Raw genomic sequence first — 25,537 nt, forward strand, 5'->3', positions numbered from 1 at the left:
CAGCACTTTACCCAGGTTGAGTGAACTATGAGGTGGTGCATCTATTAGCTCTACCACTGTGATGGCCAAACGTGATAATTGGCCCAAGTGCAGAGGTAGAGTTGGCATGCAGGGTTATGGAACATCTAAAGAAACTCGAGTCATCAGATGGACAGTAAAGTTAACACTTCCAAGTGAGATAGTACTTAAGCCACAATGGTTGCAGACTTCCTCTCAAAATTCCCTCACTCTGTAAGATGTTATGCTGAGCATCTCTCCTGAGCATATTCCCCTTCTAACATACCTGAGGATCGTAAATCCTAACCCTTAGAGAGGGTTCTCTCCTTTCCAAGACATCACAGTGTTGCAGCCAAGTACACAAGGTTGCTAGGGGATGATATCCTGTTTATCTTCAAGGGGGTTGCACCAGGAAAAGACACAAAGTACTGGAGTAACTCAGTGGCTCAGGCAGCATCCCTGGAGAACACAGATAGTTTATGTGTCGGTTCGGAGGATGAGTCCCGACCCAAAACATCACCAAACCAGCGATGCTGCCTGACCAGCTAAGTTACTCCAGCATTTTGTGTCTTTCCTTGGTAAACCAGCACCTGCAGTTCCTTGCTTCTACAGACTTACACATCTGGACTAAAGAACATTTCATGTTCCGGTAAGTATCCTTGCAGATAACACTGGGTTAGTATTCGATTGAAAGCCATTGTGAGGAATGTTTCCACAATTATCTGGGTGTTTTCTCTGTACATCTGCCTCTCTTTGAACCTATGCTATTCACAGCTTTTCACCATACCTTGGTACACGTGACAATAAACTAAACTGAACATTTATGCAGATGGGAATGGGATAGGGGACTAGTGTTGCTGTTGACTGGTGAACAAGACAGCAAAGTGGTGAATCATTATGAGTGTAGTGCGAGCTTGGTCTTTACATGCATGACTCTTTCACACAGAAGACCTAATGTGAGACGCAAAGGTTGAGGATCTGACACATTTCCGGAGAATGGATTCAGACTGAACATTTGATTTGAGGAAAATCAAAATTCTGTGGACTGAGAAACTAAACCTTGAAAAAATTCAGGAAGATTTTGTCTTTCCCACAAATGAAGTGGCTCTCAATCTCTTTGCGTTTGAAAGCTATTTAAAAGGGCATTGGAGTCCAGCCAGTAAAACCAGAAGGTAGAGGTGGTGGGCTGATATAATTGGTGATGTAATCACTTTGTCATCTCATCTTGGGGAACAGCCAGAATGTTTTAAAATGATTTGAAGGTTATAGCAATTAAACATGGAGGTAAAACAGAAATGCATAAGAACATCAAACTTAAATCTATGCAGTACCTTTGATGTATTTTACAGCATTAAAGAACAAAATTAATGCTGAGGCACACGAGAAAGTAAAGGACAGATGACTACAAGCTTAGTCAAAGGTTTTAAGTAGATTGTTGAAGTACGAATTAAAAGTAGAGAGGATGAAAGGTTTAAGAACAGGATTCAATGTTGAACGGTTTCGGCTCGAAACGTTGCCTATTTCCTTCGCTCCATAGATGCTACTGCACCCGCTGAGTTTCTCCAGCATTTTTGTGTACCTTCAATGTTTAGGGATTTGGTAGCTGAGTGTCTGAAAGTTGTTAATTCGTCAAGTTATTAAGGGCTGCACAGTGACTCAGTGGTAAAGTTGCTGCCTCATATGTCCGAGACCCAGGTTCGATCCTAAATAAAAGTGCTGTCTGTATGTATTTATCCATTCTCCCTGTGACCGTGTGGGGGGTTTCCAGATGCTCCGGTTTCCTCCCACCTCCAAAGACATAATAATAATAATAATAATGGATGGGATTTATATAGCGCCTTTCTAATACTCAAGGCGCTTTACATCGCATTATTCATTCACTCCTCAGCCACACTCGGTGGTGGTAAGCTACTTCTGTAGCCACAGCTGCCCTGGGGCAGACTGACGGAAGCGTGGCTGCCAATCTGCGCCTACGGCCCCTCCGACCACCACCAATCACTCACACACATTCACACACATTCACACACAGGCAAAGGTGGGTGAAGTGTCTTGCCCAAGGACAGGTTTGTAGGTCAATTGGCTTCTGTACATTGCCCCTAGTGTGTAGGATAGAACTCGTGTATGGGGATCATTGGTCACTCGATGAGCCGAAGGGCCTATTTCCACGCTGTATCTCTAAAACTAAAAACTAAAACCAAGGGTCGGAATTTGAGGAATCCTCGGACCTTGGTATATTATTATATATACAAACATAAGAATTAGAAGCAGGGGTAGGCCTAATCAAAAACATCATGTAGGATTGGAGGATCTCAAAGACATAGAGAGCGGTGTGGACAGAGAAGAATTTGAAAGCAGACACATGAACTTTAAGATGGATTTTAACTTTGTGTGGATAAAGGGCTGCGGGTAATGAAATGGCCACAATGCTGCAGCTAAGATCTGTTCCATTTTGTATTGTTGGAACATTTCAAGACAGCATTATTTCTCAAGGCTCACATATTAGTCATGAGGCTTAAATGCCTTAAGCCCCTGTCACGCTGTCACTTACAAATTTGCAGCTCTAATGCCAAACCACTGCTGGTATGAATTTATTTATCTTGTACGGCAAAATAGCCGACACCATGTGAAATCCTTTGTTGCACCGTGATGTACAAAGCTCATGTTGAGACTGACAAACAAGGCACACTTCAATCACTCTTTGCCCCATTATATGTAATAAGGCTGTCAATCAGATTTTATATTTTAACACACATGCCTGCTGGAAAAGAGAATCTTTAAACCATTTATCATACCTTTATAATCTTATGCATTCTTTCAGTATTCTTCTATAATGGCTGACTGGCAGATGGCAAAGGGTGGGAATAATGGGGGCTTTTTCTGGTTAGCCGCCAGTGACAAGTGGTATTCGACAGGGGGCAGTGTTGAGTCCGCTACTTTTCACATTGTGTGTTAATTATCAGAATTAACTTTGTGGCCAAGTTTGCAGATGATACGAAGATTGGTGGAGGGCCAGGTAGTGTTGAGGAAGCAGGGAGGCTGCAGAAGGACTTGGACAGGTTGGGAGACTTTGCAAAGTAGTGGCATATGGAATACAGCGTAGCAAACTGTACAGTCATGCACTTTGGTGGAAGGAATAAAGGCGTAGACTACTTTCTAAATGAGTAGAGGATTTAAAAATCGGAGGCATCAAGGGAGTGCTGATGCAGGATTCAGAAAAGGTTAATTTGTTGGTTGAGTCAGCAAATGCAATGTTAACAATCATTTTGAGGGCATTAGAATATAAAAACAACGATGTAATGCTGAGTGTGTAAGAAAGAACTGCAGATGCTGATTTAAATCTAAGGTAGACACAAAATGCTGGAGTAACTCAGCGTGTGAGGTAGCATCTCTGGAGAAAAGGAATGAGCGAAGTTTTGGGTCACTGGTGAGGCGCTGGTGAGGCCACGTTTGGAATATTGTGAGCAGTTTTATGCCACATATCTGAGGAAGGATGTGCTGGCTTCGGAGAGATTAACAGAGGAGGTTTACAAGAATGATCCCAGCAATGATTTGGTTAATCTATGTAGCGTGTTTGAAGGCTCTGGCCCTGTACTCACTGGAGAAGGATGAGGGGGGCATCTCATTGCAACCTACTGGATAATGAAAGGCCTAAATAGAGTGAATGTGTAAAGGATGCTTCCAGTAATGGGAGAGTCTAGGACCAGAGGGCACAGCCTCAGGATAAAAGGACATACCTTCAAAATGGAGAAGAGGAGGGATTTATTTTGCCTGAGGGTAATGAAGCTGTGGAATTAATTGCCACAGACAGCTGTCGATGCCTAGACATTGGGTATTTTTAAGGCAGAGGTTCGGTAGGATGTTAAAGGTTATGGGGAGAAGGTAGGAGAATGGGATTGAGTGGGAAAAATAGACCAGCCATGCATGAATGGCAGAGTAGACTCGATGGGCTGAATGGCTTAATTCTGTTCCTATGACTTATGGTCTTATGGTACAAGAAATAGAAAAGTAGATCTTTCCGTCTCTTTCACCTGATCCATCATTCAATAAGATTGGATTTCCTTTATTGTCATTCAAACAAGTTTGAACAAAATTTTGTTCCATGCAGTCATGACAGTAAAAAACAACAAGACACACATTAACTAGCAATGTTACAACATGTTGAGATTTTAAAAATCAAGTCTGCAATTTATCCCATCAGATAAAGCACAAAAATAAGTTTAATTTGACACCTAATTCACTTTCATATCTTCAGTATTAAAAAGGCTATGGCCATTTTCATACTCGGAAATTAGCATCTTGTTCCCTATTGATTTTCCATTGCTGTGATCGAGGACAGTGAAATGGCCATAACTTTCTTAAAAATTATGAGAACTGAAAGAAATGTTCAGTTATTATAGATAGAAGCATTCTGAAACAAATATGAAACAATCTTACTTGGATGACCTGAAATTAAAGCATATAATTAGTTAGTTACCCAATTGTAGCTAATTCCAAACTTCAATTACTAGATCTAAACATCGATCCATTTCTTAAGAAAAGATTAACATTTTTAAATAGCCTAAGTGTCCAAATAACATTCACAAAGAATTCACAATAAAACATGATTTTTAAATCTCATTTACATTAATTTATAGGCCAAATGGAAGGAATTTAGTGTTCAATTGCTGTAAATTAATGGCCATTTAAATCAACTTTCGAGTGGGATCCTGTGGAACTCTGCAACACGCGCTGGTTTGGAACGTTTCCATTGCGGTAGATTTGTATCCCAAATGCCCAGAAAAATACTGCGGGATTTAATGGGGCCCCAAATTAGCTACTCGCAACATAAAACTTTGTATAAAGGGATCTTAAGAAGCCCTTTTTAATGTAAAAGTAAACAACCTACCTTCCGTTGTCCCCTGTATGAGATCCGTCCCATTGTCGGCGGTCGCGGGTTTAGAGGATAATTTTTAACCTACTATAACAATTAAATTAACCAATTAAGTTTAAAAATAGCTGCAGCGAATGAACCTCGCAGCGATTTTTCGTCAGCAACTATGTAGGCTGAACAACCTCGATTTGAATAGCCTAGGGAAAATTGCGTTTTAAACCCGTCCCCCTCTCAACGGCGCCAAAATCACGCACACGGGCTGGGACAGATCTGCAGCCCCGCTGAAGGTAGGTTTTGCAACATACCTACATTAACACAATTTAACACAAACATCCATCACAGTGAATCTCCAGGCACCTCCTCACTGTGATGATCATGGCCGATCATTAACCTCAGCAGCACTTTTCTGTCCTTAATCCATATCCCCATTCTCTGTCAAACCAGTTTGGAAACTACTTTGATTGAGAACTCCACACTGCCCACTTGATGAAGACATTTCATCTCATCTTTGTCCTGCATGGTCAGTCCCTTATTTAAGACTGTGACTCTCAACTTGACACCTCTCAACCAGGGGGAACACCATCCCTACATCTTCTCTGGGAAGCTGCAAAAAATATGCATCTTTTAGTGTGATCCCCTTTCATTTTTCTGAATTCTCGAGAATAAATACCCAGTCTGCTTAATCTCATTGGAAAATCTACCCACTGCAGGAATTCATCTGATTCCTTGTTCACTCTCTGTTGTAAGTTTATCCCTAGTTTGATAGAAAGGCAAGACCTGTACATGGCATTCGAAGAGTGATAGTCATAGGTTTATACTGGACAGAAACAGGTCAGTCGGCCCAACTAGTCTCTGCTGACCAAGATATCCCATCGAAGATAATTCCATATGATTCCATTTGGCCCAATGTTTCTCAACGCTTCCTATCCATGTACCTGTCCAAAAGTCTTTTAAATGCTGTTATTGTACCTGGCTCAACTACTTCCTCTGACAGCTCATTCCACACACCTACCTGCCTCAGTGTATAAAAGTTGCCTCTCAGATTCCGATTAAATCATCCCCCACTCACTTTACACCTATACCCCCTGCCCCCGGCGTCAATTCCCCTACCATATGCATTTATCCTATCTATTCCCCTCGTAATGTTATACACCTATGATCACCCCTCAGCCACCTACACGCAAAAGAATGAAGTCTAGCCAGCCAAAACTCCCTACAGCATAGACCCACAAATCCTGGCAAATTTCCTCTGCTCTATTTCCAGCTTAATGGCATAATTCCTGCTACATTTTCCCCAGGCCCCTATCTAATTTTGGAAGGACACCTTTATTGTTGTACTCAAATGCTCTCATAATAAAGGGCAACATGCTGTTTGCTTTCCTAACTAACTGCTGCGCCTACTTTTAACTTCCCTTATTTCATAGACAAGCATATCAAGGTCCCTCTAAACACTGACACATTTCATTCAATGGCTCAATGGTACATTATTGTCACATGTACCAAGGTACAATTAAATTCTTTTTTGGATAACGCTCACCATTGAAACAATTTCCAGCCTTTCTATTGTGTGCTTCAAAAAGTGACGATTGTTTTCATGTATTATCTTCCATCTGTCAATGTGTCACTGTTTACTAATAAATACCATTTACGTATAAAAGTACATTACGAAGAAATAATCCTACAACATGTGTAAAAGGGAGTATAGTTGCTAAAATGAGTGATATAATGAACAATTCAATGCCGCTACCCAGCAATGCTACTGTGATATTTCAACAAACCACTGAAAATGCCAAAATCACCGGCTACTCAAATTCAATAAGCTGAATCGGCCCAATTCTCAGACAGAGTTGGGAATGCAAGCCTAATTTCCTTAGTGGGAGGGAATAAGATGAAAATTATTTTTAAGAAACCTCACACATGTTTAAAACAGGGGAGGTTTGTGTACAAGGTACATTTTAAAACTCTGCCAGGATTTATTGCTGGGATTTATGAGAAATGATTAACAGTTTTGGGAAGCTGTTTGCAGGTTAGTTTGTAACATTCAATAAGCCTGGCGATGTTTTATAGATTTTCCCATTTGCTTTTATGCTCTCTCCATTATGCTCCATTATTTATGGGTAATTAAGGAATCTACTTGAAATATTGTTCCTTAAACTACGCCATGTGGTTTCTTTGCAATTAAATATAATTTACTGTAGTACAGCACATAATAGGGAGCCATGAATTCACTAACTATCACCTGCCTCATCTGAGTTGAATTTAAATGGAACTTCCACCAACTAAGAAGAGCTGGTGATGCTGTAATTCCGATGAGAGGTGAAATGAAGGACCATTTTGACTGCTCGATGTAAAAAATCCCTGATGTTCATACTTCACAAGTTATAGGAGCAGAATTAGGCCATTCGGCCCATCAAGTCTACACCCCGCCATTCAAGCATGGCTGATCTATCTTTCCCTCTCAACCCCATTCTCCTGCCTTCTCCCCATAACCCCCGACACCCATACTAATCAAGAATCTGTCAATCTCTGCCTTAAAAATACCCACTAACTTGGCCTCCACACAGTGTTTCCACTTTGAAGGAAATTACCCGAAATTTAGGAAATTCTGGTCGTCTTCGGGTGATTTTTGGGAAATTAAATAATTTCGGGAAATTTCCTCATCCGTCCCACGGGATGATTTGGGGAGAAAAAAGTATATTTATGACCATCCCGCCTGCGCAGTTGGGGGAGGCCCGTCAGCCACGTCACAATTGAAAATGACGCCGGTGACGCGGTAGGAACGCAAAATGACGCATCTCCTTGCGCGTGCACAGTAGGCCCGGGCAGGGTCAGATCACCATTTTCACTACATCGCCTGTGTCTGGGTGAGTGGGGCCGCGGAATATTGCGTTGGGGAGGGGGAGTTGGACCCATCGGGTCCATGCTTGTTTTATATCAGGGGTGTCAAACTACCCGCGAAGGGGTCCAATCCGGCCTGCGGAATGATTTGGGGGAAAAAAGGTATACCCGCTGTGGTCTCTTCCCTCCCGGTCCATCACCTCCATCCACGGCGTCCGAGCCTCGCCGCCAGTCAGCCTGGTGTCCAGGTGAGCGGGTCGGCGGACCGGGGAGACCGTTCTCCCATCACCGGGCGGCAGCACGAACGACTGAAACCCCTGTCTCACGGTGCGAGTCCACCCACGAGTGATCCCGAGTTTAAAACAAATCAAACTCGTGGTAATCACGTAGAATTAACGTAGCGGGAACGTCGGAACTCGTGGACGTAACTTAGCGACTCGTGGCGCTAACAGCAGGTACTCGGGAAACTTGTTAACTCGTGAAAATCTTTCAACATGATGAAAGATTTCCACGAGGGGGGGGGAGGGGGGGTAGTGCGGGGTTGGGGTGACTCAGTACGGGAGACAAGTGTAGGAGAGTTGTACTGACTGTGTGGGCAGACACTTTGGTAGTGATTGCCCATGGGGTTCATTGTCGAGGACTTCATAATGCAGAGAGCATTATAAACAGTGGAGCGATTAACCCTGGAAAGGGGGGAGACTTCTCTCTGAGTTGGACCCAGGAAACTGAAGCAGGCTCACGTAGACTTAATATTTTTTTGAGGTTATTAACAACAGATAAATGGATGGGAAGGGTTTAGAGGGCTATGGGCCACATGCAGGCAAATAGGACTACCCCAAGATGCCAACTTGGACGGCACAGCCAAGCAGGGCCGAAGGACCTGTTTCCGTGTTGTACAGCACCATGACTAAGGCCTATCCAGTGGGATTGACATGTTTTGTATTTTTCCTTTCAAAATATGCAGTGTATTTTGGTGCCTATTGCACACTGCAGTCCTGAAGCGCCTTCATTACCCAGATATACCAGATCTACACAAAATCTTTTTTTGCGGCAACTGTTTATAATGCTCTCTGCATTATGAAGTCCTCGACAGTGAACGCCATGGGCAATCACTACCAAAGTGTCTTCCCACACAGTCAGTACACCTCTTCTACACTTGTCTCCCGTACTATGCCACCCCAACCCCCCCCCCCTCCCCCCCTCCCCCCCTCCTCCCCTCCCCTCCCCCCCCCCCACCTTTCCCTCCCGACTCCAGTCCCGTTCCGACCCCCTGGGAAACTGAAGGGAGCGACAATCAACTGCCACAGATACAAATAATGTCATACACAAGAAAGGGCAGATGCTGGTTGACAAAAAGTGAACACACAGTGCTGGAGTAACACAAAGACGCAGCAGAATTTTGGAAACGTCATCCCGTCACCCATTTCTTCTCTCCAGAGATGCTGCCTGTCCCGCTGAGTGACCATACTGAGGGAATTCCCACTATATGAAGCAGAGAGCAACGTGGGTTCTATACGGCTCTGCCCGACTTTTGAGAATGGATTTGGTGGTTTGTGCCCACTCCCCCTCCCTGCCCACCCACCCACCCACCCACTCACCAAGCCAACCAGCTGGACCCCTCCTCATTCCAGCGGCGGAAGCGACATTTCCAAGAGAATGGGGCAGAGAGCTGGGGCAGGGCTGGGATGGGAGCAGGGCAGATGAGGCGCACCAAAGGAACAAACAAGTTGATGGCTGCAAGGGGCAGGCGGCAGAGGTCTTGTGCCCCAGCGAGGTAGACCGCTCTTCCCCCTGCTAATGCACACAGAGAAAGAGAGAGCTGAGAGCAGAGAATGATCCCAGCCTAACCCATGAGCCTTGTCACCCCAGACAGATGAATGACGCCTGCACATCCCCCCCCCCCCCCCAACCTCTCTCCACCTCAACTCACGCCTGGGCACCAAAGCAGCTCAGGAGGCGAACCCTGAGCTCCGTCTCCCAACAATCTGATGTGCAACTGATGTGAAAGAACAGCGGCTGCGGCCGGCCGGCACCCGGCACGGACTTCTCACACCCTCACACACGAAAAGGAATAAAACCAAAGCCCGGCTTGAAAGGCAACTAAAAATATATTCCGCTTAGAACGAGCAGGCGCGGAGACATCCGTCCACATTCAAAGATTTCATCTCCCGTCTCCCTGCAGTGTGTAGACCTGGCAGTAAATTCAATTAAAATATAGCAAACCTCCACCCGCTGGTCTTCTAACTACGTGATGCGTGTTTCGAACAAATCATAAGTATAACTGCTCTGGCACTGGACGGTGTGCATTTTCCCTTTGTAGGTCATATCAATAGATGCGGCCGCACTGAATTTTATCTTTAACTCAAAGCCGCAGGATGGAGCTGTCTTCTTTAACACTGTTGCTTCGCCGCCGCCGCCTCCTTGCTGCACAATGGCAGCGAGTGCGGGGCCGAGATCCTGCCTATTTTTTTTAAGTTCTGTATACTGAATCAGAATATACTTACTGTATGAGATGCTGTCCAGTTCCTCTATTTCATACTTAAAACAGACCTTCATTCACGGTTGGCTCAAGAGTAACTCGGGAGTGGAACTTGGTAACTCGGGAGAGGAACTTGGTACATCGCAGAATTGAGAAGTAAATGGCAAACTTAAACATACACGTGCGAACTCGTTTAAACTCGTGAACATAAACTTGGAATCTCGTAGACAACCACGAGTGTGATTTTTTCTTTCACTCGGGATCACTCGTGGGTGGACTCGCACCATGAGACAGGGCCATGACTCTGAACCCAGTCCTGGCAGCAGCCGTGACCCATCATCAGGCACTGCTCCGGCCAGGGCCCCCGTCTCCCCCCGCCTCGGGCCCTCCAACGCTGTAAGGGAGGGAGGGGAGAGAAGGAGAGGGGGGAGGGAGAGAGAGAGAGAGAGGGGGGGAAGGGGGAGGGGGAAAAGAGAGGGGGGAGGGAAGAGAGGGAGAAGGGAAGAGAGGGGGAGGGAAGAGAGGGAGAAGGGAAGAGAGGGGGATGGAAGAGAGGGAGAAGGGAAGAGAGGGGGATGGAAGAGAGGGAGAGGGAAGAGAGGGGGAGGGAAGAGATGGGGAGGGAGAGGGGGAGGGAATGGGAGGAGGAGGAGGGAAGGAAAGAGAGAGAGGGGGGTGGGAAAGAGAGAGGGGGAGGGAGAGAGACTGAGAGGAGGGGGAGAGAGGGGGAGGAGAGAGAGGGAGGGGGAAGAGAGGGAGGGGAGGGGGGGAGAGGGGGAGAGGGAGGGAGCCGTCACAAGCCAGTAGTTTAGTTTGAGGCTAATTAGAGGTTAACTGTGTTCATTGTCCGAGTTTGATTGCTGGAAGCAGGCTAATAAAAATTAGGTGCAGTTGTGTAGCCAACATTTACAATTTGTTTAGTTAGGTTTACATTTGTTTCACAGTTGTTGGTGGGTCTTTCATCAGATTTTATGGAGCTGTCACATCAGAATGTGTGACCCCTGAAAACCCAATGTGAATGATGAAGAACATCACACACCACTATGTAAAGTAGACAAAAATGCTGGAGAAACTCAGCAGGTGAGGCAGCATCTATTGGAGTGAAGGAAATAGGCAACGTTTCGGGCCGAAACCCTTCTTCAGACTGAAGAAGGGTTTCGGCCAGAAATGTTGCCTATTTCCTTCGCTCCAATAGATGCTGCCTCGCCAGCTGAGTTTCTCCAGCATTTTTGTCTACCTTCGATTTTCCAGCATCTGCAGTTCCTTCTGAACCACTATGTAAAGTGTACACTGGGGTAAAGGCCTCAAGCACAATTCAAAGTGTTAGTAACAAAGTTGGGGCAGACCACCATGACATTACATTGTTCCAGAATCACTGCAAGCAGTTTCTCATGGAATGTGTGAAACAAATCCAGCATAGATTCAGCAATCTTCAGGAACTGGATTTCCTGAGATGTCTAGACCCAGCAGTAGCATACAATCTGACTATACTACCCTTGGCACCATTGTCTGTCTAGGGGGCGCCGTCCTGTATGGTATGGCTGCCCAGCCTGCAGCTGTCCGTTTTTTCTCTCTTTTTTTTTATTTTTAATTAGTTGAGTTTTTTGTTTTCGGAGTTCTAGCCTTTTTAAGGTGGGGGTGGGGGGGGGAGAAGGGGAAAACTGCTTTCTAGGGTCCCTACCTGATCGGAGAGGCGGCCTTTCTCCGGGCTGCACCGTCGACCCGTCCTCGCGGCCTACCAGCGGGCCTGGAGCGGCGTTTCCTGAGGGGACCACCCAGAACCTTGGCTTCGGCAGCGGCACAGCGCTGGAGCGCTATCGCGGAGCAGTGCGGGCGATGCCTTGCCCGGGTCGCCGCGCTGGAGCTCCAGAATGCTGAGACCGCAGGTGAACATCGCAGAGCTGCGGGACTGTGGAGCGGCCAGCCGCGGGCGGCGGCGCTGACTTTAACATCAGGAGCCTGGGATCTCTCGCCGAGATCGCCAGTTGTGGAGCTCCGTCCACCGCGGCCAGTTGGCTTCGGAAGCCGCGGCCTCCCGTAAGGAAGCGGCCGTTCCAGGCACCCCGAGCCGCTGAGAGGGTTCCCCCGATGCCGGAGCACCATCACCCGGCGAAGAAGGGCCCGTAACATCGGCACCCGTAGCGGCGACTGCGGAGGCCTCAATAGGCCCGACTATGGGTGGGCAAGGGGATGGGGACTGGACTTTGTGCCTTCCCTCATAATGGGAACCATTGTGGGGGGATGTTTTTTATGTTTGTTGTTAAATTCTTTAATGTTATGTCTTATCTTTATCTGTGTGCTGCATGGCAAGTCGAATTTCACTACACCAATTGGTGTATGTGACAATAAATGTCCTTTGTCCTTTGCACCAAAAACTACCATACCTGAAGGGAGTTGCATCAGTTCAAGATGGAGGAATGGAGGACACACTCCATGCACCCCACTTTGAATGGCAGTTGGTCAGTATAGGAGCATTGGAGAGGAGTATTCACACACAAAGATGCCTGTGGAAACCAAGTGCACCCAAATTAGAGCAAAATAATCAGTGTGTTGCTGTCATTTCCTTTCTCAAATGCTGCTGCTGAAAGGGTTTTCAGCCAACTCAAACTGATAAAGGATGACCACAGGACAAAACAAGAGAGCTTGCTTGGACTGCTGTTAACAAAGATAAAATTACAGAAGAAAGGACAAAAGCAAGCTGCACAGTTGGGTCCTTGAAAGGACATGCTCAAACTACATGCAGGCTAATGCAGATAATGCAGAGGCAGTTGAACCGCAGGCAATTCATGGCTAAGTTTTGCAAGTAAATTGTTAAGTTATGAAATGTATTATTTTTTCATTTCTTCCTTCATACTATCCAAAGTTAATTTCCCCATACATGTACTGTACAGTAACTGCATGTTGCATAAAGTGTCTTAACCAAAGACCAGTAAAGAGACTGAAGTGAACATAGTCAATGCCCCTTGTTGTATTGAGTTATTTGTGACAGTGTTCCAGGCACACACACACTGAACACACAATATGCATACCATGCAGGCTAGGAGGAGGAGCCATCTTGGGGAACGGCTGCTAGCCAGCAGCCGTCCGTTTTAATTCGCTTTTTTAAAGTTTTTAGTGAGTCCTGTTTTTTGTCCGTAGGGGATATGGACTTTTTAATGTGGGAGGTAGGGGTTAATTTTACTTCTAGGTCCCTACCTGGTCGGTGAGGCAGCTTTTTCTCCGGGCTGCCCGTCGACCCGTCCTCGTGGCCTACCAGCGGGCTTGGAGCACCATTTCCTGGCGGGGACCGCCCAGCACCTCGGCCTCGGTGGCGGCACAGCGCTGGAGCGCTATCGCGGAGCGGAGCGGGCAATGCCTTGCCTGAGTCCCCGCGCTGGATCGACGCGCTGGAGCTCTGGTGAGCTGAGACCACCGTGTTCAACACCTCCGGGCTGCGGGTCTGCGGAGCGGAGCGGGCGGCGCCGATTTCAACATCGGGAGCCTGGGAGCTCCAAACCGGCGCGGCCTTGTCGGCTTCGGAAGCCGCGGTCTCCAGCTGGATAGCGGCCGTTCCAGGTGGCCCAGCTGCTGAGAGGACACTCCCGACGCCGGTGCAAGACCACCCGGTGAGAATGGCCAGGAACATCGGGCCTCCGTAGAGGCAATTGCGGTGGCCTCAATAGGCCTGACTTTGGGGTGAACTTGGGGTTGGGGACTGGACATTATGCCTTCCCCCACAGTGGTATCCATTGTGGGGGGATGATTTTTTGTCTGTAAGGTAATCCTGTTAGTCTTTGTCCAAGATGGCTGCCGTGAAGGGAGAGTGGACGCTGGCGCGCTTTAGCTGCCGCTGCTCTCTCTTCACATTGTGTTTTTGATTTTTGTTTTTGGACTGAATTCTGTTTTTAATTTGTGTTTCTGTGATGTCTTTATTATTTATTTTATCTGATTATATGTTTATATTTCCTGTTAACCTATGTAAGGTGTCCTTGAGATGTCTGAAAGGCGCCCAATAAATAAAATTTATTATTATTATTATTAGGCTACATCATATACGTACGTGCACACTGCATAATGCCTTGCATAACACTGTACAAGTGAGTAACAGAAGCAGGCAGATACAGTGTAGTTGCATGGATCTGTTTTGCATTGTTCTTCTTTGTGTTGTTAACGTGTGCCCGCGATAGAAAAACAACGACAATAGCACGCAGGAAGCATTTTTGAAAATTTCAGGAAATACCATCAAATTCCAGGAAATTTGGGATTCTATTTCAGGAAAAAAAAATTGAGGTGTGGAAGCACTGTCTCCACAGCCGTCTGTGGCAACGAATTCCGCAGATTCACCACCCTCTGACTAAAGAAATTCCTCCTCATCTCCTTTCTAAAGGTACATCCTTTTATTCTGAGGCTATGGCCTCTGCTTCTTGACTCTCCCACTAGTGGAAACATCGTCTCCACATCCATTCTTTCCAGCCCTTTCGCTATTTGGTAAGTTTCAATGAAGTCCCCCCTCATGCTTCTAAACTCCAGCGAGTACATCCAAAGATAATATCTAAAGAGGAGTGGCGTTCCCCCGACTGTGGTACAGTACCTTTGGCAGTCAAAACCAGAACATACACCTTCATCATCTACTGCTTCAAGATCAAACAACATTCAATAGTTGTCAATATTAATTACTTCCAAAATGACAATACCCAGCCCGTACTCCAGGTGTGACCATATGGATCCATGCATTGTTCATAAATTCATAAGGTCTAGGAGCAGAATTAGGCCATTCAGCCCATCAAGATCACTCTGCCATTCAATCATGGCTAATCTATCTTTCCCTCTCAACTCCATTCTCTTGCCTTCTCCCCATAAAGCCTGACACCCTTTCTAATCAATTTAGGAATTTGCTAATTACTACTGCAAGGAAACTCTGACACTCTTATCTTTTACTGAAACCAGGTACTTAAGAATCCAAAAATTGTTTTTTCAATCCCAGTATTTCTCTTCAGATGTTGATAATTTCAACAAATTCACCATCCGTCATACAGAAATTACCAGCAAATCCATCTAATATGTAAACCAGTATAAAAATAGTAATTTTGTTCCCTTTCATTCTCTTTTACTTTTCTTTAATGCTATTAGCTTCTTGAAAACTCCTTGAAAAAGAATACGGGGAAGGCCATTTAGGACTGAGATGAGGAAAAACTTTTTCACCCGGAGTTGTGAATCTGTGGAATTCTCCGCCGTGGAGGCCAATTCACTGGATGTTTTCAAGAGAGAGTTAGATTTAGCTCTTAGGGCTAAGGGAATCAAGGGATATGGGGAAAAAGCCAGAACGGGGTACTGATTTTGGATGATCAGCCATAATCATATTGAATGGCGGTGCGGGCTCGAAGGGCCGAATGGCCTACTCCTGCACCTATTTTCTATGGTCACCAAGGCAGAGTCTCTTGCCCAGAGACGGGAAATTGAGAACCAGATGTCATAGATGTAAGGGGAGGGGTGAAAGATTTAATAGGAACCTGAGGAGTAACTTTTTTCCCCACAAAAGGTGGTGGGTGTATGTAACAAGCTGTCAGAGGAGGTAGTTGGGGCAGGTACTAGAGCAATGTTTAAAACACATTTAGACAGGTACATGAATAGGACAGGTTTAGAGGGATATAGGTTAAACGCAGGCAGGTGGAACTAGTGTTGATGGGACATGTTAGTCAGTGTGGGCAAGTTGGGACGATGGGCCTGTTTCCACTCCGTATGACGATGACTCTATAAGCCGAGGACTGCACAAAAACAGGCTAAGTTATTCAGCCTTGTCCCTCATCTGCCTCTCCTCTTCACTGCTGTTCAGGGTGAAAAAAAGAACAGGGAACATAAGACTGAATAGGATAATGTCATGGTTCAGCAAGACAAGCTTGGAAACACAGCAATGATGAACGAAGGTCCACACCAAGGCTTGCCTGTATGTTGCACAGCTTTAGTTGGATAACCAAGACTGATACATTGATCATCCACATGAATGTCTCATAAATCAACACTCAAACACAGTCGAACCGTTATCATTTATAGGTAATTTTCTATTTGGAACTGAATGCAGACATTTTCTCACATTACAAAAATAAAGAGACAACATTCAATTAACCCAAGTGACGTGAAGATGTAAACAATGACCATCAGAAGGGACGGATGGACAAACATCTCATTCTCTTCAGTTGCTTTCACTCCTAACAATCGTCTTGCTGTAATCTTTCTGTTGCTGTTCTTTGAAAATGTCTTTAACTTTGGCTCTTTTCAGGGCTCCATCCCTAGAATGAAAGGAAATAAAATTTAGTGGACAGAGCCATAGACCGGATATAGACACAAAATGCTGGAGTAACTCAGCGGACTTGGCTGAAGAAGGGATCCAACCTGAAACATCACCTATTCCTTTTCTCCAGAGATGCTCTAATGCTAACTGAGTTACTCCAGCATTTTCACAATCACAATCATACTTTATTAGCCAAGTATGTTTTGCAACATACGAGGAATTTGATTTGCCATACAGTTTGTGTCTATCTTTCATAGAAACCAGAATCTGCAGTTCCTTGCTATGCATATCATCTATTTCCCGCACCTCCCACTTCCTAGTGATTACCTTCCACTCCACATTCAACGGACCATTCTTCATCAGTTTCAGCAAAAATCACCAAGAAACGCATGCTCCCCTCTGCTTTCAGCATTTCACAGGGATTGCTGATTCCCTGTATTGTTCTTCCATCCCCATCTACCACTCCCCATCTAAAGACACCACATCATGCACCCACACTAAATGCAACCTGTCCTTCTACCTCTGAGGGGTAACTTTTTTTTTTTACACAAAGGGTGGTGGGTGTATGGAACGAGCAGCCGGAGTAGGTAGTTGAGGCATGGACTATCGCAACGTTTAAGAAACATTTAGACAGGTACATGGATAGGACGGATTTAGAGGGATATGGGCCAAACGCTGCCAGGTGGGACTTGTTGGTCGGTATGGGCAAGTTGGGTAATTGCTAGCCACCTCACCAAACACGTCACAGAATTCAACCACCAATCAATGACTAGAGGGATTTTAGTGTACAAAATCATGAGAGAAATAGATCGGGCCGGGAAATGGGCCAAACGCAGTGGTGTAGATGGGACATGTGGCCGGTGTGGGCAAGTTGGCTGTTTCCATGCTGTAAGACTCTATGACTCAATGAAGGGATTTGCTGCACTTTCCCCTTTTTATTAAAGTGGGATGACATTTATTTTTTAAAAATCAGATTATGAAGATAAATCTTTTAAGATTCTTTAAAGATTTCTCTTTGAAATCGCCCGCCATTCAAGTAGGTTGAATTACCAGGAAAGGTCCACGAGGCCGCCTTGTTGAGCTATGGCAGCCTTCACTCGATTGGCAAACTGTACAGCATCCTCCTCTTCCTGTAGAGTAAGAGAAACGGAAATTCGTCATTAAGGAAACAAACAAATTTCACTTTACAAACTAGCTTTAGCTAACAAAGTTTAGCTTTCAACTGGAGAATAGTTTAGTTTAAAGATACTGTGTGGAAACAGGCCCTTCAGCTCACCAGGTCTACGGCGACCAGCAATCACCCCGCACATTAGTTCTATCCTACACACTAGGGCCAATTTACAGAAGCCAATTAACCTACAAACCTCTACGTCTCTGTGATGTGGGAGGAAACCCAGGCATCACAGATAGAACATGCAAACTCCGTACAGACAGCACCAGTAGTCAGGATCGAACCCAGCTGTAAGCGCTGTAAGGCAGCAACTCTACTGCTGCACCACTGTGCCGCCCTAAGCATGAACTAAATCAGTCTCTGCAGAAGGATTTTCAACACATTTCCATTTGATCGAAGATGATTTTGGATTGCCATTTGCATACATGCTGTAGCATTGCTCACACAAAGTGAACCACGGGATATTAGACCATGCAATAGGCTCCTCCAACATACACAAGCTGCTATATTCAGCTGCATTACTTACAGGTAACAGATAAGACAGTGACTCATTGCTAAACTCCTACATCTTTATCACGTACAAACTTAGTTTATTTTTAATTTATTTGTCACGTGTGCCGAGGTAGAGTGAAGAGCTTTTTTGCTGTTTATAACCCATCAGCGGAAAGACTATACATGACTGCAATCGAGTTGTCCACAGTGCACAGATACATGATAAAGGGAATAACGTTTAGCTCCAGTAAAGTCTGATTACAGATAGTCCGAGGGTCTTCAATGACGCAGATAGTAGCTCAGAACCATTCTCAAGTTGTAAGCAAGACTTTTGGACCAAATTATCAATGCTTAATGCACAGAAGTGCTGAAAGAACTCAGCCAGTCAAGTAGCATCTGTGGAAAGAGAGACCAGTCAACATTTCAAGTCAGCGCCCCTTCCTCAGAACTGGGGGGGGCAAGAAAATGGAGGGGAGAGGGGGGTGGGCTGTGACGAAGGAGTGAAGGGGGTTTAGTTGTCAAAGCAGAGCAGGAGCGGTGGGGGTGGGGGGATGAAAAGGGGGGGGGGGGAATGAAAAGAGAAAAGAATGAAGGATTGAGGTATGAGATTAAAACTATATGGTAATAGGTTAAGAAAGACGCAAGCGATAAGGAGCATTAGTACTGACTTACAGCAAAACAATTTAATGACACGGAATGAGAAAGGGACATGATAATGGGAAATAATGAGAGCACAGTTTAATGGAGATACAATAGACTGCAGATACTGAAATATTGAGCAAAGCACAGTGCTGGGGGAACTCAGCAAGTCAGGCAGCATCTGGGGAGGTTACCTGTCCATTCCCTCCACAGATGTTGACTGACCCACTGAGTGTTTTGCTAGAGAGAGCAGCTTACTTGAAATTGGAAAAGTCAATGCTCATTCCAGAAGGCTCCGAAGTGTCCAAAGAGTGAGATGTTATTCTTGTAGTGTCCACCAGGCCTCATTATAGCAATGAAGGAGGAGACAGACAGACAGGTCGGAATGGGTGCGGGATTGAGAATTAAGGCGCCATGTAAAATGACTCGGGATCATCCCTGTGGGCTGAGGCACAGATGGTCCATAAAGCGATCACCATATCCGTGTGTGGTTTGTCCAATATGGAGGAGACAACACTGTAAACATCAAATGTAGTGCACTATACTAAATGATGTGCAAGTAAATTGCAGCTTCACCTGGAATAATTGTTTGGGTCCCTGGATAGTGGGAAGGGAAGAAGTGAATTAACAGGTGTCACATCTCCTCAAGTTGCATGGGAAGGTGCCATGGGACAGGGAGTGGAGAGTGGGGATGGAAGGGTGGATCACTAATTCACATCAAGTCAGGTCTTCAGACTTACATAGAAACATAGAAAATAGGTGCAGGAGTAGGCCATTCGGCCCTTCGAGCCTGCACCGCCATTCGATATGATCATGGCTGATCATCCAACTCAGTATCCCATCCCTGCCTTCTCTCCATACACCCTGATCCCTTTAGCCACAAGGGCCACATCTAACTCCCTCTTAAATATAGCCAATGAACTGGCCTCAACTACCCTCTGTGGCAGAGAATTCCACTTTAGAGATACAGCATGGAAACAGACCATTCGGCCCACCAAGTCCATGCCAACCGGCAATCCCCATACGGCAGCACTATCCTACACTGGGGACAATTTACAATTTTACCAGAGCCAATTAACCTACAAACATGTATGTCTTTGGAATGTGGGAGGAAACCGGAGCACCCAGAGAAATCCCATGCAGTCACAGGGAATACATACAATCAGCACCCACAGTACGAATACAGCACCTACAGTTATGATCGAACCCGGGTCTCTGATGCTGTAAGGCAACAACTCTACCACTGTGCCACCCTTCTCATCCCCTGCATCAAACCACAAAGAAAATCCTCACATTCGCTTCGCTTTCATGGATGTACATAGTAAGCATTCCTTGTGACAATTAAATTTAGCTTGAACCCTCTGTTATGTGAAAAGAAAGAGATTAGTTAAAACAAATGTAGGTCCCTTGCAGTCAGAAACGGGTGAGTTGATCATGGGGAACAAGGATATGGCGGACCAACTGAATAACTACTTTGGTTCCGTCTTCACTAAGGAAGACATAAATAATCTGCCGGAAATAGCAGGGGACCGCGGGTCAAAGGAGTTGGAGGAATTGAGTGAAATCCAGGTTAGCCGGGAAGTGGTGTTGGGTAAATTAAATGGATTAAAGGCCGATAAATCCCCAGGGCCAGATAGGCTGCATCCCAGAGTACTTAAGGAAGTAGCTCCAGAAATAGTGGATGCATTAGTAATAATCTTTCAAAACTCTTTAGATTCTGGAGTAGTTCCTGAGGATTGGCGGGTAGCAAACGTAACCCCACTTTTTAAGAAGGGAGGGAGAGAGAAAACGGGGAATTACAGACCAGTTAGTCTAACATTGGTAGTGGGGAAACTGCTAGAGTCAGTTATTAAAGATGGGATAGCAGCACATTTGGAAAGTGGTGAAATCATTGGACAAAGTCAGCATGGATTTACAAAAGGTAAATCATGTCTGACGAATCTTATAGAATTTTTCGAGGATGTAACTAGTAGCGTGGATAGGGGAGAACCAGTGGATGTGGTGTATCTGGACTTCCAGAAGGCTTTCGACAAGGTCCCACATAAGAGATTAGTTTACAAACTTAAAGCACACAGCATTGGGGGTTCAGTATTGATGTGGATAGAGAACTGGCTAGCAAACAGGAAGCAAAGAGTAGGAGTAAACGGGTCCTTTTCACAATGGCAGGCAGTGACTAGTGGGGTACCGCAAGGCTCAGTGCTGGGACCCCAGCTATTTACAATATATATTAATGATCTGGATGAGGGAATTGAAGGCAATATCTCCAAGTTTGCGGATGACACTAAGCTGGGGGCCAGTGTTAGCTGTGAGGAGGATGCTAGGAGGCTGCAAGGTGACTTGGATAGGCTGGGTGAGTGGGCAAATGTTTGGCAGATGCAGTATAATGTGGATAAATGTGAGGTTATCCATTTTGGTGGCAAAAACAGGAAAGCAGACTATTATCTAAATGGTGGCCGACTAGGAAAAGGGGAGATGCAGCGAGACCTGGGTGTCATGGTACACCAGTCATTGAAAGTGGGCATGCAGGTGCAGCAGGCAGTGAAGAAAGCGAATGGTATGTTAGCTTTCATAGCAAAAGGATTTGAGTATAGGAGCAGGGAGGTTCTACTGCAGTTGTACAGGGTCTTGGTGAGACCACACCTGGAGTATTGCGTACAGTTTTGGTCTCCAAATCTGAGGAAGGACATTATTGCCATAGAGGGAGTGCAGAGAAGGTTCACCAGACTGATTCCTGGGATGTCAGGACTGTCTTATGAAGAAAGACTGGATAGACTTGGTTTATACTCTCTAGAATTTAGGAGATTGAGAGGGGATCTTATAGAAACTTACAAAATTCTTAAGGGGTTGGACAGGCTAGATGCAGGAAGATTGCTCCCGATGTTGGGGAAGTCCAGGACAAGGGGTCACAGCTTAAGGATAAGGGGGAAATCCTTTAAAACCGAGATGAGAAGAATTTTTTTCACACAGAGAGTGGTGAATCTCTGGAACTCCCTGCCACAGAGGGTAGTCGAGGCCAGTTCATTGGCTATATTTAAGAGGGAGTTAGATGTGGCCCTTGTGGCTAAGGGGATCAGAGGGTATGGAGAGAAGGCAGGTACGGGATACTGAGTTGGATGATCAGCCATGATCATATTGAATGGCGGTGCAGGCTTGAAGGGCCGAATGGCCTACTCCTGCACCTAATTTCTATGTTTCTATGTTTCTATGTTTCTGTTCAATTTACTATTGAACATTCTGGCCACTGCTTTGAGTGTTTCCTGCATCAACATATCTCACCGTGTATTCCATCAAATCTCTAAGATAGACAAAAAAAAGCTGGAGTAACTCAGCGGGTCAGACAGCATCTCCGGAGAAAAGGAATAGCCATCGCCTTACGTGAGGTCCAGCTCAGCTCCAGGCCCACAGCCTCCATGCTGCAGACTCTACCCATCAAATCTAGAAATTATTTTAGAGTATTTTACTAGGTTGTCCCACCATATTCTCTTTTATGGGGAGATGTATCCAGGCTGCTCAGTTTTTCATGATAATTGTACCCTTTTCATGACACTTTTCACAATGTCCAAGCCTACTTGGGTTTAGTGAAAGGCTGTACACAAGCAGTTCTGACAGTATTACTACTTACTACTGCACCCTGGATCCAGACCATCACCTCCCTTCAATCACAAGCATTATTACGTTTGAGAAACATTTGGACAGGTGCATGGATAGGACATGCTTAGAGGGATATGGGCCAAACGCAGTCAGGTGGGACTTATGTAGATGGAACATATTGGTCGGTGTGGACAAGTTGGGTCGAAGGGCCTGTTTCAACGCTGTATCACTCTGTGACTATATGTGCCAATTCCCTTCCAACCCCACCGACAGACAAAAGGATTTCACAAATCGAAGTGTGACATTGGTTTGACATCACACATGGCAAAACACCAAACAAATTAAATTCCCTTCCCTCTTCTCTGCTCCCAATTAGATATAAAAACAACTAGCTCTGGGAAAGCAACAGTGGAGCAAATTACTGGGTTTGGTAATTATTTTAGAGTAATGAATATCTTTTTATTCTGGATAGATATTCAAATAGGAAATATATTGAGCAATCGGTCAAAGAGTATTTCAGCGGAGCTCAGGAGGGATTTGTTTTGATTAAACTCCTTTCCAGCAGTTAATGCAGAAATTTGACAATTGGCTGGTTTAATGCAAGCAAATCATCTCATTTAATTACATATACACTGCAGCTGGATTGAACAGTATTTCCATCTGAACGTGGGTCCCAATTCGAAACGTCACATCCATGTTTTCCAGAGACGTTGCCTGACATGTTGAGTTACTCCAGCACTTTGTTCCATTTTTTGTAAAACAACAATCGCAGTTTCTTGTGTCCCTGTATTTAAAAGGCAGCCTTGGCAGCCTTGTTTCCGAGAGCTGGTTTGATGTTCATAAGTTCATGTCATAAGAGCAAAATTAGGCCATTTGGCCTATCAAGTCTATGCTGCCATTCAATCATGGCCAATCTATCTTTCCCTCTCAACCCCATTCTGCTGCCTTCTCCCCATAACCTTTGACACCCTTACTAATTAAGAACCTGTCAATTTTTACTTTAAAAATACCCAATGACTTGGCCTCCACAGACGTCTGTGGCGATGAATTCCCTAGATTCACTACCCTCTGACTAAAGAAATTCTTCCTCATCTCCTTTCTAAAGGTGCATCCTGCGCCCTCTGGTCCTAGACTCTCTCACTAGTGGAAACATCCTCTCCAGATCCACTCTACCCAGACCTTTCACTATTTGGAAAATTTCAATGAGGGTACCCCTCATCCTTCTAAATTCCAATGAGTTCAGGCCCTGTGCCATCAAATGTTCATCATATGTTAGCCCAATCATCCCCGGGATCATTCTTGTAAATCTCCTCTGGACCTTGCGCATCGCTCCTCAGATGCCCAAAACTGTTCATAATACTCCAAATGTGATCTGACCAGTGCCTCATAAAGCCTCAGCATTACATCCCTGTTTTTATATTCTAGTCCACTTGAAATAAATGCTTCAAATAAAACAAAAAGGTGTTTACTGTACCTCGGTGACATGTGACAATAAACTAAACTAAACTTTAGATCAGACTTTAGAATTGATGTCTAAAGTAGAAAGTCTTCCGATCTTCAGCTCTGTAGCTTGGTGAGCAGAAAATGTAAACTAAAGGGTCTGTCCCACTTGGGTGTCATTTGCACGTCACGCAGATGGCTTGCAAAGATTTTGTACTCGCAAAATCCTGGGGGTGCCGCGCGCGACCGCGCGCCACTGCCTACATCACCACACACCATGGCGTGTAATGTGCACCATGCACGCATCACATCTGCGGCACGACGTGCGCATCGTGACAAGTAAATTACACACAAATGGAACAGGCCGTTAAATGCTAGAATTAGACAAGACTTCTTGCATGCTTGGGTAATTGGAAAATTTAGTCTCCAGCCCACACCTGCAATTCGGCCACCATGTAACCTACATCCAAAATCCGCATTCCTGACTTCAGGATTGTAGACACAAAAAGCTGGAGTAAATGCGACAGGCAGCATCTCTGGAGAGAAGGAATGGGTGACGTTTCGGGTCAAGACCCATTTTCAGACTGAAAGTCACAGGAAAGGGAAACGAGATGATGTAGAGAGATATAGAACAATGAATTAAAGATATGCAAAAAAGTAACGATAATAAAGGAAACAGGCCATTGTTAGCAGTTTGTTGGGTGAGAACGAGAAGCTGGTATGACTTGGGTGGGGGAGGAATGGAGATAGAGGAAATGCCGGGGTTACTTGAAGTTAGATAAATCAATATTCGTACCACTGGGTTGTAAGCTGCCCAAGCAAAATATGACATGCTTTTCCTCATATCACCTATAGTACTCATTTTTGCTGGATGAGAGAATTAGGGTTGGACACTAGGAGGAGCAATTCTGGAAAAGATGGTCAGATGCCTTCCGACAGACGACATTACAAATCAAACTACTGGGTAAGCACAGAGTGCCTATGATCCACTCTCTGAGTGTGCTAAAGCAGCAAGAAATAAATTAAAAGCTGAGAAAAGGAAAATCGTGCCAAGTATTGGAATCGTCACAGGAACTATTTATTAACATGTCTAATGAGAACCAATTTATTAAAAGGTTCCATAAAAGAAGAGAGACTCGCAGTTTTCCTTGCTGTGTTGCAAAGCTACATCAGAGGGCAGTAAGTCACTCTTAGACTCACAGAATGTGGAAACAGGCCCTTCAGCCCAACTTCAGCCAAACTCCATACAGACAGCACCTGTAGCCAGGATTGAACCAGGACCTATGGCACTGTAAGCACAGTAAGGCAGTAACTCTACTGCTGCGCCACTGTGCTGCCAGTGCAGCTTACAATATACAATACAATATATACAATATTTTATTCCATGTCATTTGAACCTCAGTGAGGCTCAAACGAAACTCCGTTTCCACAGCCATACAAACAAAGACAATTCCTACAAGACAAGGTTGCCCAATTATAGGAAGGATGTCAACAAAATAGAGAGAGTAGAGGAGATTTACTAGAATGTTGCCTGGGTTTCAGCAGAAGGTTAAGGGGGGACTTGATAGAGGTCTTTAAAATGATGAGAGGGATAGACAGAGTTGACGTGGATAAGCTTTTCCCATTGAGAGTAGGGAAGATTCAAACAAGAGGACATGACTTCAGAATTAAGGGACAGAAGTTTAGGGGTAACATGAGGGGGAACTTCTTTACTCAGAGAGTGGTAGCTGTGTGGAATGAGCTTCCAGTGGA

General features: G+C 45.1%; 1 protein-coding gene across 4 annotated transcripts in view; it reads right to left on the reverse strand.

Moving 5' to 3' along the window:
* Positions 1 to 16,188: 16,188 nt before the first annotated feature.
* Positions 16,189 to 25,537, reverse strand: part of gpat3 (glycerol-3-phosphate acyltransferase 3) — a 60,985-nt gene continuing 51,636 nt past the window's right edge. For all 4 annotated transcript variants that reach the window (XM_033021644.1, XM_033021625.1, XM_033021635.1 and 1 more), the window contains exons 12-13: positions 17,503 to 17,582; positions 16,189 to 16,450 (exon numbers count right to left, since the gene is read on the reverse strand). In XM_033021644.1, coding sequence (XP_032877535.1) covers positions 16,354 to 16,450; positions 17,503 to 17,582 — 177 coding nt within the window. In that variant the 3' untranslated portion in view covers positions 16,189 to 16,353. The remainder of the gene's footprint in view (positions 16,451 to 17,502; positions 17,583 to 25,537) is intronic.

The sequence above is a fragment of the Amblyraja radiata genome, chromosome 1 (assembly GCF_010909765.2).
Source record: "Amblyraja radiata isolate CabotCenter1 chromosome 1, sAmbRad1.1.pri, whole genome shotgun sequence".
NCBI lineage: Eukaryota > Metazoa > Chordata > Chondrichthyes > Rajiformes > Rajidae > Amblyraja > Amblyraja radiata.